This window comes from Calidris pugnax, unplaced genomic scaffold (assembly GCF_001431845.1).
Source record: "Calidris pugnax isolate Ruff unplaced genomic scaffold, ASM143184v1 scaffold24, whole genome shotgun sequence".
In the NCBI taxonomy this organism is placed as follows: domain Eukaryota; kingdom Metazoa; phylum Chordata; class Aves; order Charadriiformes; family Scolopacidae; genus Calidris; species Calidris pugnax.
Genome location: NW_015090922.1, coordinates 33,404,850 through 33,416,676, shown reverse-complemented (window position 1 = coordinate 33,416,676; position 11,827 = coordinate 33,404,850). Strand labels below are relative to the sequence as shown.

The window sequence follows — 11,827 nt, the reverse complement described above, 5'->3', positions numbered from 1 at the left end:
TCCCTGTTTATGGCAGGAGTCCTTGTATTAGGATATGTTTTCATTTTTGGTGTCTTCCACCAGGCTGTCTGAAGAACTTGGGAAAAGATGCTATTGAGTATTGTACATCCCTCTTGGAAAACTTGTTTTTACTGCGGTTGGGTTTTATAGCAAAATGAAAAAAAAATATAAAATTTGCCCTTTGTTCTGATGTAATTTAATACACGTGCTTGCAACAGATGTGGGCTGCTATATGTCACATGCTTCATAATAACTCTGATGGATTTTGTGTGTGCGTTTGCTTCTTTTTTGAAGAGAAGGACATGCCAAACAGACCTCTGAGAGTGCGTGCCCAGTCTCCAGACGGCAGGTTGTCTTTTCGGTGGAAACCACCTTATGGAGCGGGCTTCAGGGGCCCACGCAGCAGATCCCAAGGTTACCCCCGTGGGTACGGAGAGAGCAGCCGAAGGATGAGCTATGCTCCGCTGCCGCAAGAGCGACAAAACCAGGAAGCGAGAAAACTGGGTGAGTCAGATTTCCCTGAGAACATCTAGCTGAGCTTGCACACTTGTGTAGTCCCCTGTGGCTGCTAGGTGACCACAGGTCACCTGGTGGTGTAGCCATCAAGACGACTTCCTCCTTTAAATTAAAACGCTCGCTATAATGGCATTCTGTAACGTGTTCTTAACAGAAAAATACAATGACCAGGGTAGAAAGTGCAGCAAAACTTGATGCTGTGTTAAAGAGACACCATGTGTGAGTTACTCATATTAATAGCAGGGGGAAAGGCTGGAGAGAAGAGGCTTAACTCAGATTCTCCTTGCACATGGGGCCATTCTTAAGTCCATTGTCCTCTTACAGTTGGTGCCCATATATTATTTCAGCTCAGTGGAAAAAAAATTAATGCTTTAATTAAATGTCTCCATGCTTACCGTTAAAACTGTGTCATGGGCTCCATACTAGAGCGTTACACTCATGTGCCCATGTTCTCTCCAGTTCCTTCATGAGGTCCTGGTCACTAAGGGCTCCTGAGACAGTCAGGTTGGCCTCTTCCATGTTCCCTGTCCTGCTGTGCTATGATGGTTTGTACTCATGCCCTCGGTGACCTGCCCCTCATTGAAAGGACTTCCCATCTAATGGTAGCAATGGGGTTTGCAACAGTTTTATTTCCCCAGAGGTTGAGTATTTCCCTTTGTGCTATTTGTGTCACCTGCCTGTGTCGTGGCGGACCAGTCTCTGTCTCTGTCCTGCAGCCTGAGCTCCTCTCACCCAAGCCAGCACTAGGTCTGCACTCAAGAGCTCTACTTTGATCCTCTTTCTGCAAGCTTTGGCTGCTCTTTGCTGTTTGGGTGTTTTTGCTGGAGGTCAGGCTTCTGCCTCTCAAAATCTCTCCTGTAGGCTGGAAGCCCATCCCACAGATGGGCTGGTCTTGGGTTAGAAATCGGGTGATGATTCCAAACTCACACATGGCTGCCAGAATTCCTGGCTTTGCAATGTAAATATCTGTTTCTCCTTCTGCTTTGTGCATTTTGTATTAAATGCACGTCTTTTATCTGTTTCTCCAAAGAGAGAGAATTCCTCAGTCACCTTTAGCAATTATTCCACCTTTTCCTAACAAGAATCTCTTACTTACGTCTCATCCCTCCTCTAGTATTCCTTCACTTTTTTATCTTTCTATACACTGCTCGTGATGGGGCCGCTCTGGCATCTATGCCAAGGTGTCAGGGTTGAGACACATACGTGTGGAGGACGCTCCTCACTTCATGTGATGCTCAGCACGTACCACTGCTCTGCAGGTTTAGGGCCCAACCAGGCAGTACATGGACTTCGTGGGAGTTCAGCAACAAACTTAATCTTGATGAGAACTACTACGTAGCATGGTTTTCAGCATCTGCTTCTTGTTTTCATTACTTTTATAGTACGTTTTTTTAAAAAAGGAGAACAAATGTTTTTTAAATAATCAAATTATCAGGAGAAGAACTCAAGCCTAGAATACAGTGTGGTCTTGTAGTGGTCTTTTCATGTAAATAATTTGCTTTCCTGCTTCTAAAATACCAACTTTACTATTTTTACTACATGCATATTGAACTCTCTGACATAAATGCTATGTATTTAAATAAATTACCTTTCAAGGAAGTTTCTCCTTTTGTATCTGTCTCAGAAATGAATAAAACTGAGTTCTCTCTGAAAAGACAATTTTTTTTTGCAATGCAAAAGGTTACAGGAAAGCCTCTGTTTTTTCCCTGCATGTACAGCCTCTGAATCAGTTCATGTGGTTTCGTTGCCATCAAGGAGCTCCCAGGGACGGAGCCAGCCTGTCTATAGGTCATCTTTAACTAAAAGGAAAGTCACAGGTATGTTTCTTTCACATCTGCTGTCAATTCATGGGGCCATTTGAGCTCAGTGAGATAGCTTGGTCATTTTTAGCCTGCAATTCTAAAAGCTGCTAGATTTTTCTCTGTGTGCTAAGGAGCTTGGTGGATGTCTCTGATTGCTTCTCTAATTCAAGCAGTATTAGTAAAATGATAAAATGTGCTTCCCTGCTGCCTGTCTTCTGTGTGGGCAGTGCTGGGTTCTGGAGTAACGTGCCACCCGCTGACAAGAAGGGCAATCTTTCCCTGGATTTCAGTCACACATGAGTCCCTAGAGAATGAAATTGCACTCTGGTTCACTGGCCCTTCTCCTTTCCTGAGACATCAATGTTTTTCCAGTGTTAGGGCTGGAAAGTTGTGCCTTCTGCATTCTGTGCCTCCATGAGACTTGGGAATGGTCGCTGTGATGCTAATGAGAAGAGTAACAGATCTTTTTGGGGTTGTAGGTAGACTAGCCTGGGAAGACTGATTGACAGATAGAAAAAGGAGCCTCATCAAAATTAAAAACCTCAAAAAAATCAATTTCACTTAATTTTAAAGTTTTGTATATTATTTGCATAAGATATTCTGATTTGTCAAAACAACACACTTCAAATTATATTTTTCTTTCAGTGTTCTTTATTTTTGCCTTACATACCATAAAAAATGAAAAGCTGAACTCAAACAACTTGTTTGAAGCACTGAAAAATGTAGAAGGTGCAGAAATTCTCCCTTGTGAAGAATTTGACAGTCCCTGGTTTTATTGCCCTTCAAAATGGAACCAAACTTTAAAATCTCAAGATTTTTCTTAAAGCAAAATTTCTGGTCTCCAGGCAGCTCTAGCAGTGAATTTGCCAGGGATGATGAATGTCAGTGTCTTAATAAAACGTTTGCTGTAAATAACAGTTTGGGGTCTGATAGAGTATTGAAGGACTGTAGAATCTACTCTTACTCTGCTCTTGTAAGCAGAGAACTAACAGAAGAAATGTTGTTTCCATGGGGCACCATCAGTAATCAACACACTTGATTCCCCACTACAGCTGTATTTGTTATTCATCTGTGCTGTATGTGTGTTATAATGTCAGCTGAAGACAGTAACTGTTTTTTATGAGACCTCAGCTGTTGTTATTGATACGCTTTTTTGTTTTGCCATTTCAGAGGAGGAAGAGGTGGAGGTGGCACAAGACATAACTGTTCGCGTTATGTCCTCTCAGTCTGTGCTCGTTGCTTGGACAGACCCACTGTATGAGAAGCAGAAGGTTGCAGCGAATAGGTAGTTAGCCCTGTGTTTTCTTTTCTGAATGCATCCTGTAGGTGAACTGCTGCCAACGCACTACCTTCTTTTGCATTTATTTATTACAGTTAGTTATGAGAATAATTTAGCTTGGGGGGTAAAAATTTGCATATCCCTACCTGTGACAGCGGCTGGTAGGGGATGCTTCAGATATAGAAACCTGACATGGGTGGATGTGGGGTCACGCACCCTCCTTTCCTCCCTGTGCCCTGACCTCTACTATGTAGAGTTCTATAGGCATTTAGTTCCCTTTTGAAATATGGTCAGCACCAACCTGGGATATTTTTGCTTCGGGATAACCATACCGCAGGTGAAGGAAACATCACTCTGGAACGTGAAAGATGCCCATCGATGTCCCCTGCATCCATCGCCCCTCCAGAAACCCTGTGCAGCTGAGGCTGAGCAGGTCAGGGTCTCCCCTGCACACAGCGGCAGTTGAAGACCAAAATAAACAGAGAAATGGGTTGGAATACACCAAAGCATATCAAAACACCAAACTGTGTTGCTCAGCTGGGTAACAGCGAAGGGGTGTACAACCCAGCACTGAACCACCCCGAGGGGCACAGTAGGAGAAGTGGTGATTTTAGACGTTCTCAGCCTCCTTGTGGAAGCGGCTCTCCTGTGAATTTTTATTTCTGTGTGTTTCTGGTGCCAGGCAGTACAGTGTTCGCTACCGGGAAAAGGGGGAGTCGGCAAGGTGGGATTACAAGCAGGTGTCCAACCGGCGGGCGCTAGTGGAGAATCTGCTGCCTGACACCATGTATGAGTTTGCAGTCCAAATCTTGGAGGGTGAAAAAGAAGGCAAATGGAGCGTGTCTGTTTACCAGCGGACTCCGGAGGCAGGTAGGTATTAAAAAGGTCCTTGGGGTGATGCAAGTTTTAGGGTTTAAGCTGTGAAATACGGCTGGTTTGAGGGAAAACTAGAATAAGTGGTTACTTGGGGCAGCAGCGGGTTGGGAACCTGGGAAAACCCTTGGTCCTGGTGCCTGCATCCCTACAGCAGTGCCCTGGAGAGCACATTGGGGCTGCTCTTGCAGCAGGACAAGAACAGGGGGAGATGGTTTGGGTGTTTCTGGGGGACGGGTCAGCAGCTTGGGCCCCTGCAGCTGGATTTTCCCCTTCCTTTGGGAGGAGCAGCATGTCTGCTCACCCTCTCCACCTGTAGCAAATTTAAACCCTGCCACCACCGTGGACAAGCCATGGGGCCCCTTTGGTACAGGGAAGTGGTCCATGACAACTGGATTACCACATCGTTCCAGCTCAGCCACAGTAGCAGTCTCGTACAGGCAGCCTGTTCCTAAAAGCACAGAATAAAATTTCACGACAGAAGTCTGATACAGAGATGTAATGCAGACACACGTGGACCTGAGACATGTGTGGTCCTCACGTTTACCTTTGAAATGGCCATATAGGAATTTCTGCTGTGGGAAGGAGCAAAAGGTGTGTTCTGTGTTTCTTACTTGCCTCTTCTGCATGTGGCTGTTTCACAGCTCCGGCCACCGCACCTGAGAATTTGGATGTTTGGCCGTTAAAGGGCAAACCAACCTCTGTAGCAGCATCCTGGGATGCTCTCCCAGAGAGTGAAGGCAAAGTCAAAGGTAAGTCATCACTGTTGGTTTTTAACCCCTTCAAGGAGCTGGTCTTCCCAAAGCCAGACTGCCGCTCTGCAGCAAACTGGAACCACTGACTGTGCCAGGATTTTTTAATTTGTTAATGGCTTATACCTGTGCAGGATTTTCTTGTTTCCAGCTCAGCATCTCCACACCGCCTCTGGGAAGCCATCATCACCGTGTTCCCAGGATGTCACAGAGCTTCCTGGGGTGTCATGCATTCACATATACCTCTTCTTCCATTAATATGCAGGTCAAAATGGAGCTCAGGAGGGAAGTTTCCCAAAGGATTTGTAATAGTTAGGCGAAGAAGGAAAAGATGAGTAGCTGTGAAGAAAGTGAGTGGGTTTATGTTGTGTTTTATTTCTAGTTTATGATGGAAGGAAAGCCTCAGCTTAAGAAGCAAGCGCAAATAGCCTTGCGTACTATAGCATTGTCATACATGATCATAAAGCTAATTTGTCAGTGGGTATTTACTTGCATAAGATTTTAGGAAAAAAAGCTTTCTGGGATTATTTTTTTTCCTTTTTTTCCTCTGAAAATGAACAGGCTGATTTTGTGGCTGCTCCAGTTCTCCTATGGTTGATGGGATAGTATTCTTGACTTACACAAGCTGGAGCATTATCAGCATTGTAGCATCTCAGGATTTAAAAAACCTTTGGCCTAGAGGGAAGTCTACCATGTCTGCATACAAGACCTACTTTATATGTGTTCTTCAGGACAGGGGTGGAATTCCTTCCTGTTTGAAGTCAGTAGGACTTGTCAATTGCTTCAATGGAGCTGCAATTGTGTCCAAGAATTATTGTTTCTTAAAGAAGGGTCAGGCAGGAACACTATCTGAAATTTCAAATCTGCTCCTGATTTTGAGCAGTCTGTAGCCCTTTGTCTATTTTTGTCTGCTGATCTTGAGATGATTGATCCAAGGCAATCATTTTAATGATACCTGATATTCAAGGGCTGAACGCTTATATATGTCTAATATATCATTGTTTTCCTTGAGTATGAAGTATTACAGGAGAGGTCTTATTTTTCAACTAAATAAATGGCATAAGTGACATTTATACTGGCTAAATGAAACCACTGAATTAGCACTCTACAGTCATTTTGATAACACATGGCAATCAGGAATTTTTGTCTTTTGATCCTTTTGTTTTTCAACCCTGTCATTTTATATATTTATACCACATATTAAAATAATGAGAAAAAATGCCTTCCAGTAGCCATTTGAGAGTTACCAGCAGTAACATCAGTGCCTCCTGCGTATCTTAAAACAAAAAACCCCAAACCCAAAGTTTACCATGCCTTCTAATACATTGATTTTTTTTTTTCAAGTGAGCATTAAATGCATTTGCATATAAAATATTGATGATTATTTTCTTGATTTTGGTGACCTATGCATGTCTTATTTCTTAACGCCATGAGTATGGGCTCATTTTCAGCAAAAAAATTAAATTTTCTGTTTTTAAAGGTGTTATTATACTCTAGAGGTTTCCCGTCATGGTACTGTGACTCCTCAAGTGTTCTTGTGTTTCTTGGTGTAGAGAGAGAAAACTGACAGCCCTTGGAATTTATTTTCAAAATTCTGTTTTGGTCCAATATCAGTGCCTCTTACAGAAGACTGAAAAGAAAAGAAGCCTGCACGTGACTGAGATCTTACCTACACTCCTTGGGAGTGTAATGGGAAGACTCTTCTTCATGCCTATGATTGTTCCTACAGGGGTGAAATTTCTCTTGATACAGAAAGTTAATACAGAGCACAGAGCACACCACACTAAACCTAAAATGAAAGGTGAGAGCAGGGTGAGCTTCCTAAGGGGCAAGAAGACCTTGTGTTGCTCTCTTTGGAGTGGTGTTTGGCCCCAGCTGTAGTCAAGCACAGTGCATCCGATTTTGATTTTGTTGGACAGGCATTCAACAGGCTATTGCTACCATTTGGCAACTTGCAGTCTTGTTATTTCCTGGTAGAAGTATATTTTCTAAATAAGAACCTCAATCATTCAGGCATCAGTTTTACCTACTGGCCTGTAGATTACAGCTAAACCCCTGTAAGCAAAGACTCAGCTGGAAACACTTATATTTTACTGCAGTAATATTGTTCCCAAGATTAAAGTAAGTGCTTTGGTGTTTTCATGGGTATGGCCCTCAGGCTCCAGCACTGCTGAAGAATGAGTGTATGGCCTTTGGAGCTGGTAGAGTTTCACCACAGTGGACTGGCAGAGCTGCTTTTGCATGACTAGGGTCTTAATACAGTGCAATTCTAGCTGTGTCAAAGCTCTGTTGGAAATGTAAGATAAGTAATTAATACTAATGCATAATGTCACCTGATTTTAATACTGATGTTTTGAATGATAATTAAGTGAATACAGATTTTGTTCTTCTTCCAAATAATTTCTGTGGGAAAGAAAACTTTTTAGTGTTCTTATTTGCTGTGGACATAGCTGCAGTCAGCAATGCAATTGTGTGTTGTCTACCATTGTGAGCCAGTTACGTTTTGGAATAATGTTCTCTGGATCATGTGTTGTTGGTTGCAAATATCTTGGTAGCTAATCAGTAAGTTCATAATTTCTCTTTCTCTTGGGAAGTCTAAAATCTGCTTGTGGTCTGTCAGCCGTAACAGCATGGGCATTCTGATTTTAGCAATCTGCGCTACCTAACATTTGCACAGTCTTTCAGGCTAGATTTCCACCAGTAGTAGCACAGTGTGTATTTTCCTGGCAATGTTCCTACGTGTTTTCTGCCTACAGTGTATTTTCTCTTTGTAGACTTCCTCTGGTATTTCTGACTTAGGGCAGTTGATTATTTTTAGAGGACTCATTTCTTTCCCTTTATTAGTCAGTGTCCAGAAACAGAAACAGGTCTCCTGGTGCAGCACACCAAACCACGCAGTAGTTGGTGCTGTAACCTTCTCATGTCCTCTGCACCTTCTCTGGAATGCACAACTCTCATCCGGCTCCTGTTGGTGACCCTTCACTCTGATGGGCATTGTTGCTTATGTATTTTTACAAAGGTATAGCTAACATATTCTGTCTCAGTCGTTAGGTCATCACTGTGATTTGGTTTTGTCTGTTAAGATGAACAAATGTGTAACTTACCTACATATATACGTATATCTCTCTCTCTCTCGTGTCTTTATACTCCAGCTGTTGACTCAGCGTGCATTGCTAGTGTATTTATTTTAGTAATGCACATTCTAATTCATCCTACCCATACAGTCTGTCCGCTGGAAACAGGACTGTTTTCAGTTTCCTCCTTCCAACCGTCTGCCAAATCATTTCAGAATACATTCTTTCATACGCCCCGGCTCTCAAGCCATTTGGAGCAAAGTCCATCACCTACTCTGGAGCTACAACATCAGCCATAATAGATGGTCTGCAGGCCGGGGAGCGCTATATTTTCAAAATTCGTGCAGCAAACAGGAGGGGACCAGGTCCTCAGTCTAAAGCCTTCAGTGTCGCCATCCCAGCAGGTGAGCACCAAGCCGTGCACTGATTGCATGGTCTGACCATTCTTCCTTTGGTCCTACTTATCTTCATTCTTATCAACTTATCTCAGCTTCCTCTGTGTTCCATCTAACCCATCAGATTTTACTTCCTTAATACTGTTTCTGTTACTGCAGCATATTAAAGGACATTTTATGCACATTTTAAATACATGCGTACCATACTTTATTTCCTACATGAAGACACTGTGTGCTCACGTTATCCAAAGGCCAAAAGAATACAATAGTTTGGTTCTTTGGTTGTGCTATCTCTGACATCTCCCAGTCTTGAAAGTCAGTTTGCCTGGCTTATTCAGGTACTAACTCCTTTTGTTTGCATCTTGCCAAAAAGATGCTGTTGTGGGGACAGAAGATTTGCTGAGTTAACTAAGAAAGAGGGCCACAGCTTCAGATGGGCTAATGCAGCTCCATGCCATCAACATGACTAGTCTCTGCTGAGCATTTGGCTCCACTGATACGATGTTGCAGTCCCTGCTTTTAGATGTTTGATGTTAATTGCTCTAAGTTTACCCAAGTTGCAGTAATTCCACATAGGCTGCTTAATACAGAAATAATCATTGTCTCATATTCTCATAAGTTGTCTTGTTCTTGCTACCTGCTTGCTTTTTTTCTCTTAGTCATTTTTTGGTGCTGCTTCTATTGTTATGAATAAACACTTTTTCTTCCCCCCAGCTGCTCATGAGGATTCAGTTGCTCAGCAACAAACAAATATTCAAGATAATTCAGAAGCTAAAAAAACTGGGAATGCTGGCTCATCTCCTTCTCAAACTTCCTCTTTTTCTTCAAAAGTCCAGCCATCACTTTCCCCTAAGCAGTCATCTGTTCGTACACCTAATGTTAGTGATAAAAAGAGTCTTCTTTCTGAATATAAGAATAAAATATTGACTCGAGGAGGGGTCCTAAGTAAATCTCAGTTACCTTCTAGAAAGACAGGAGAGGTGGAACCTGATCTCCAATCCACCGAAGTGACAGACGATCATGATTCCTCCCAGGAAGCTCCAACGATGCCACCAAAAGCCCAGGATCAGAGGAGAATTGTTAGACCCTTGTCCCCTAGTCGGCCAGTCCATCCTGTCCTTGCCTTAGGGAGGACCCCTGTTCGAACACACACATCAGAGGTGTCACAACAGACGAGCACAGAGAAACATGAGCCACCAGGGTTGTCACCGTCGTCAGCACAACGCTCTTCTGCCTCTTCTGTGCCTAAATACACAGATAATGAAACAAAGCAAATGAGGCAAAGCAACACTAATGTGCCTTCTAAAACCTCTTCCCATCCCCCGCCTGCCAAAAATAATGATCTTGCAGGTAATATGGAAGGAAAGCCAGGCTCCACGCTGGTGAAAGTGTCCTCTAAAACTTCAGAGCCCAGTCGCCTGGCTTTGCCATCAAATCGACAGTCTGCTATCTCTCACGATGTTGTCCCAAGCCATCCCAGTAGGTCTGGCTCTCTAGGTCATTCACATCAACCCTCTTCCACATCAACAGATGCCCATGCTCGTGAGAGACATAATGAGTTTGACAGTGAAGAAGAAGAGGAAAGAGCAGGACAGACCAGTTCTAGATCACAGCAAACAAGGCTGCCCTCAAGTTCCAGTTCTCACACATGGAAGAATTCGAAATTAGCTGCGGTGGCAGCCTCATCAAGGTCTGCTGTTTCTGGTCACGTTTCACCTCACCTTCGCTCCTCCAGCAGTGCCAAATCCAACAGAAAGGATATTGATAAGAATTATAGGGAAGACTCACAAGATGGCAACCCTTTATTTCCTTCTCTACCCTCTTCCAGGCAGTCTTCTTCATCAATCTATTCCAAGAGAAGAAATCCTCAGGTCGATTCTGATTCTCACCTCAGAGAGACACACGGTGAAAAGTCACCCCACTCTGACTCAGCAGAACAACAGAGTCGAGCAGCTGCTGCAGAAAAACATTCTCTTTTGCAATCGTCTCTTTCCAAACATAAGTCTGAAGAGCAGGACAGTCAAGAAGTAAAAGAAACTCTTGCTCGATCAAAACCAAGTGTATCTTTGCCTAAAAAGACATTCCCCTCTCATCTTCCATTGGAGAAGACCTCCCGCTCAGAGCCTCCACAGAGAGCACAAATGAGTCCCTCCTTACTGCATTCAAGGGGCCGGCGCCTCCCATCTCACGTTCCATCTCAGAGTAATGAAGAACTGCAGGAAGATGATGATGAGGATGCAACAGAAGGCAGTGACAGAGCAAGCAGACGCTCCGTGTTTCCTAAAGATGTGTCCTCTTCTAGGGGATTACCTGCATCTTTCTCTCAGGGAAGCTCAAGTTCATCTCTATCAAAGCAACAACAGCCAGGTTCTCAGGTACCTTCCTACAAACCAAAACTTACGCAACCAGACTCCAGTTCTGCCAGTGATACAACAAAAGACAACCAGTATAATCCAAGATTGTCATCCACTTCTTCGAGACAAGCTCGTCCTTCATTACCTACCCGCTCAATGGTCGTTACAAGAACAGTGTCCCAAACAGAGAAAAAACATGGCCTGTTGCCCTCAAAAATGTCCAAACCCGAACTTCCTCAAAGAGTTCCTTCCTCCTCTTCATCTAAATCTCGTCAGTCAGTTTCTAATGAAGAGGATGACTATTACAGTGAATACGATCAGAAAGAAGTGAAAGAGAAACCTACATCTTTGGCAGCAAAATGGTCCCCTTCTGTTTCTAGAGGCAACAAAAACACATATGATGACAATAAAAGGAAATTTATGGACACTCTTCTACCTCACAAAGTAAGCTCTGAAGAGGAAGAGAAGGAAAAACCTCCAACATTAAAAATATCTTCTCCTGAATCACCAGGAAGCTCTGCCATAGTGTCACGGATTACTCAGTCCTCTAACAAGCATACCCCATCTAAACCAAGCTTTGTCTGGCCACGTTCTTCTGCATCCACCACTACACACACTGTTTCTCCAACAATTTCTTCTTCCACTTTGTCCCCTCGCCAGCGACTACTGAACTCCAGGCTACGGAGCCCTTCCCAACGGCAAGTTGTTAGACCTCCTTATAGACAAGGTATTTTGTCTTTGTTGTAGTAGTCTCACTGACTAGACTAGTGTTTTCCTAAGAT

The 11,827-nt window shown here is 43.4% G+C and overlaps 1 protein-coding gene across 1 annotated transcript in view; it reads left to right on the top strand.

Moving 5' to 3' along the window:
• Window positions 1-212: 212 nt before the first annotated feature.
• FNDC1 (fibronectin type III domain containing 1) overlaps window positions 213-11,827 on the top strand; it is a gene marked incomplete at its 5' end in the record, with an annotated part of 40,540 nt that continues 28,925 nt past the window's right edge. Inside the window, 7 exons of the mRNA XM_014951188.1 lie at window positions 213-504; window positions 2,235-2,333; window positions 3,489-3,603; window positions 4,280-4,467; window positions 5,115-5,222; window positions 8,512-8,700; window positions 9,406-11,772. Coding sequence (XP_014806674.1) covers window positions 213-504; window positions 2,235-2,333; window positions 3,489-3,603; window positions 4,280-4,467; window positions 5,115-5,222; window positions 8,512-8,700; window positions 9,406-11,772 — 3,358 coding nt within the window. The remainder of the gene's footprint in view (window positions 505-2,234; window positions 2,334-3,488; window positions 3,604-4,279; window positions 4,468-5,114; window positions 5,223-8,511; window positions 8,701-9,405; window positions 11,773-11,827) is intronic.